The following is a 1,522-nucleotide window of genomic DNA, read 5'->3' on the forward strand; positions in this document are numbered from 1 at the left end:
TATAGTTTATACCTTATATTTGTATTTGAATTTTTCATGGATATTTATTAATGACTCTATTGACAATTTTGATTATTCATGCAAACTATCAGCTGCTTATTAATACTGTTAATGAAGATGTCTAGCATTCATATAATTATTCATTTGTGTTACGTTTTGAGATTTCGTTGTTACGTCTCGATCGTAACTTCTCACGTATTTATTTGTTACGCAATTGTAACTTCTCTCTATTTCTTTTTCAGGGCAACCTGCCAAGCCGGCTATACCCTAGGACGCCGAGAGACTAAGAATCTTTTGCGCTTCTTTCAGGAGAGGGATTGACGATGGGAAATAGATTAGGTGCGTTGAACCTGACCCAATTTATCCTTTTTGATCTGTTTTCTTTTATTAGTTTACTTCCTTAGAGCTTTACAAATCCTTTATTATTGTTATTATTGTTATTATTTGACAGTTGTAGATAGTGTATATCGTTATACGTATAAATGTGTGTATGTAGTTAATGTTCTTCTCTATAGCATTTCTAAGGCGATATCTAGATATGGTTATTATTCGCGGTTGTTGAAGAAATTATCTCGCTGCAAGTATTCGTAGATCTCGATAAAATCTTCGTCTGTTAGTCCTGCGAGGGGTTGGATACTGCTTGGTAAGACTAGGTCCTCTGGTTCCGGGTAGAAATTTGGTTCAGGGGGATCCAGAACTTGACCTGGGTTGGATGGACCAGCCTCAGTTTCTGTGCTTTGTTCTATGGGTCTTCGTTCTTCCGGTATGGAAGGAAGATCTTCCGGTGTCCTGACCGGCGAGTAGCTGGGATTAGATGAATCCTGGATGGGGGAGTAATTGGGCGATGGCGGCCTGGCTCTGGGCTGTTGTTCCTCTTGAAGAACCGCTGGAGGGTTTCGGGGAGGACGATAAGGGTATGCGCGGGAGGGCGCGAAACTACGCACTGGAGAGTACCTTGTTACTCTGCTTGTTAAGTCGTTCTCGTCGGCAAACAACTGACGAGCTGTAGGGAGCCTAAGTACCGACCGGGAGGCACGCCTGCGGCGTATACCCGCGGCACGGAGGGAAATTTCGCGTCCAACGGAAGAAGTTCGGCGGGGGTTAACCATCTACCGAGGGAATACGACTATTTAGTATGTTTGATGCGATTGATTTAACACAAAAGGGGTTTACTTACGATGATGCGTAGAAAGGTACCTGTTAAGATGAATGGTTTTATAAGGTAAATGTAGTCACAGCAAGGTGGTTCACAGAGTTAAGACGAATAATACGGCTTAACGGATTATTATGAGATAAACGAATGTAGATTATGATAGTATATCTCACTCGTTCTCATATCATGGTTGAAACGTTCGGCTATATACAGTTCATTGGGGTACAGCAATTAATGATTTATTTAATATATTTTGAATTTTTCAGGGGCATGCGGTTGCACCGCGAGGTCCGGAGATTCAGGGGGTACAGACAAGGATACGGGTAAGAGCGGCTGGCTTACTTCAGATAAGTATAAAATTCATAAAAT

General features: G+C 41.7%; 1 protein-coding gene across 1 annotated transcript; it reads right to left on the minus strand.

The window, feature by feature from the left end:
• Nucleotides 1–540: 540 nt before the first annotated feature.
• Nucleotides 541–1,243, minus strand: LOC112638870 (proline-rich extensin-like protein EPR1). Its single transcript, XM_025411353.1, has 2 exons — nucleotides 1,178–1,243; nucleotides 541–1,109 (listed from the first exon to the last, which is right to left on the minus strand). The coding sequence occupies exon 2, from the start codon at nucleotides 1,107–1,109 to the stop codon at nucleotides 546–548; it is 564 nt and encodes a 187-aa protein (XP_025267138.1). The 5' UTR covers nucleotides 1,178–1,243; the 3' UTR covers nucleotides 541–545.
• Nucleotides 1,244–1,522: the final 279 nt, after the last annotated feature.

The sequence above is a fragment of the Camponotus floridanus genome, unplaced genomic scaffold (assembly GCF_003227725.1).
Source record: "Camponotus floridanus strain SB8 unplaced genomic scaffold, Cflo_v7.5 scaffold390, whole genome shotgun sequence".
Taxonomy (NCBI): domain Eukaryota; kingdom Metazoa; phylum Arthropoda; class Insecta; order Hymenoptera; family Formicidae; genus Camponotus; species Camponotus floridanus.

What these genes read in the sequence shown, in the direction of transcription:
- LOC112638870 (XM_025411353.1), bottom strand. Translation starts at nt 1,109, where the DNA reads ATGGTTAACCCCCGCCGAACTTCTTCCGTTGGACGCGAAATTTCCCTC.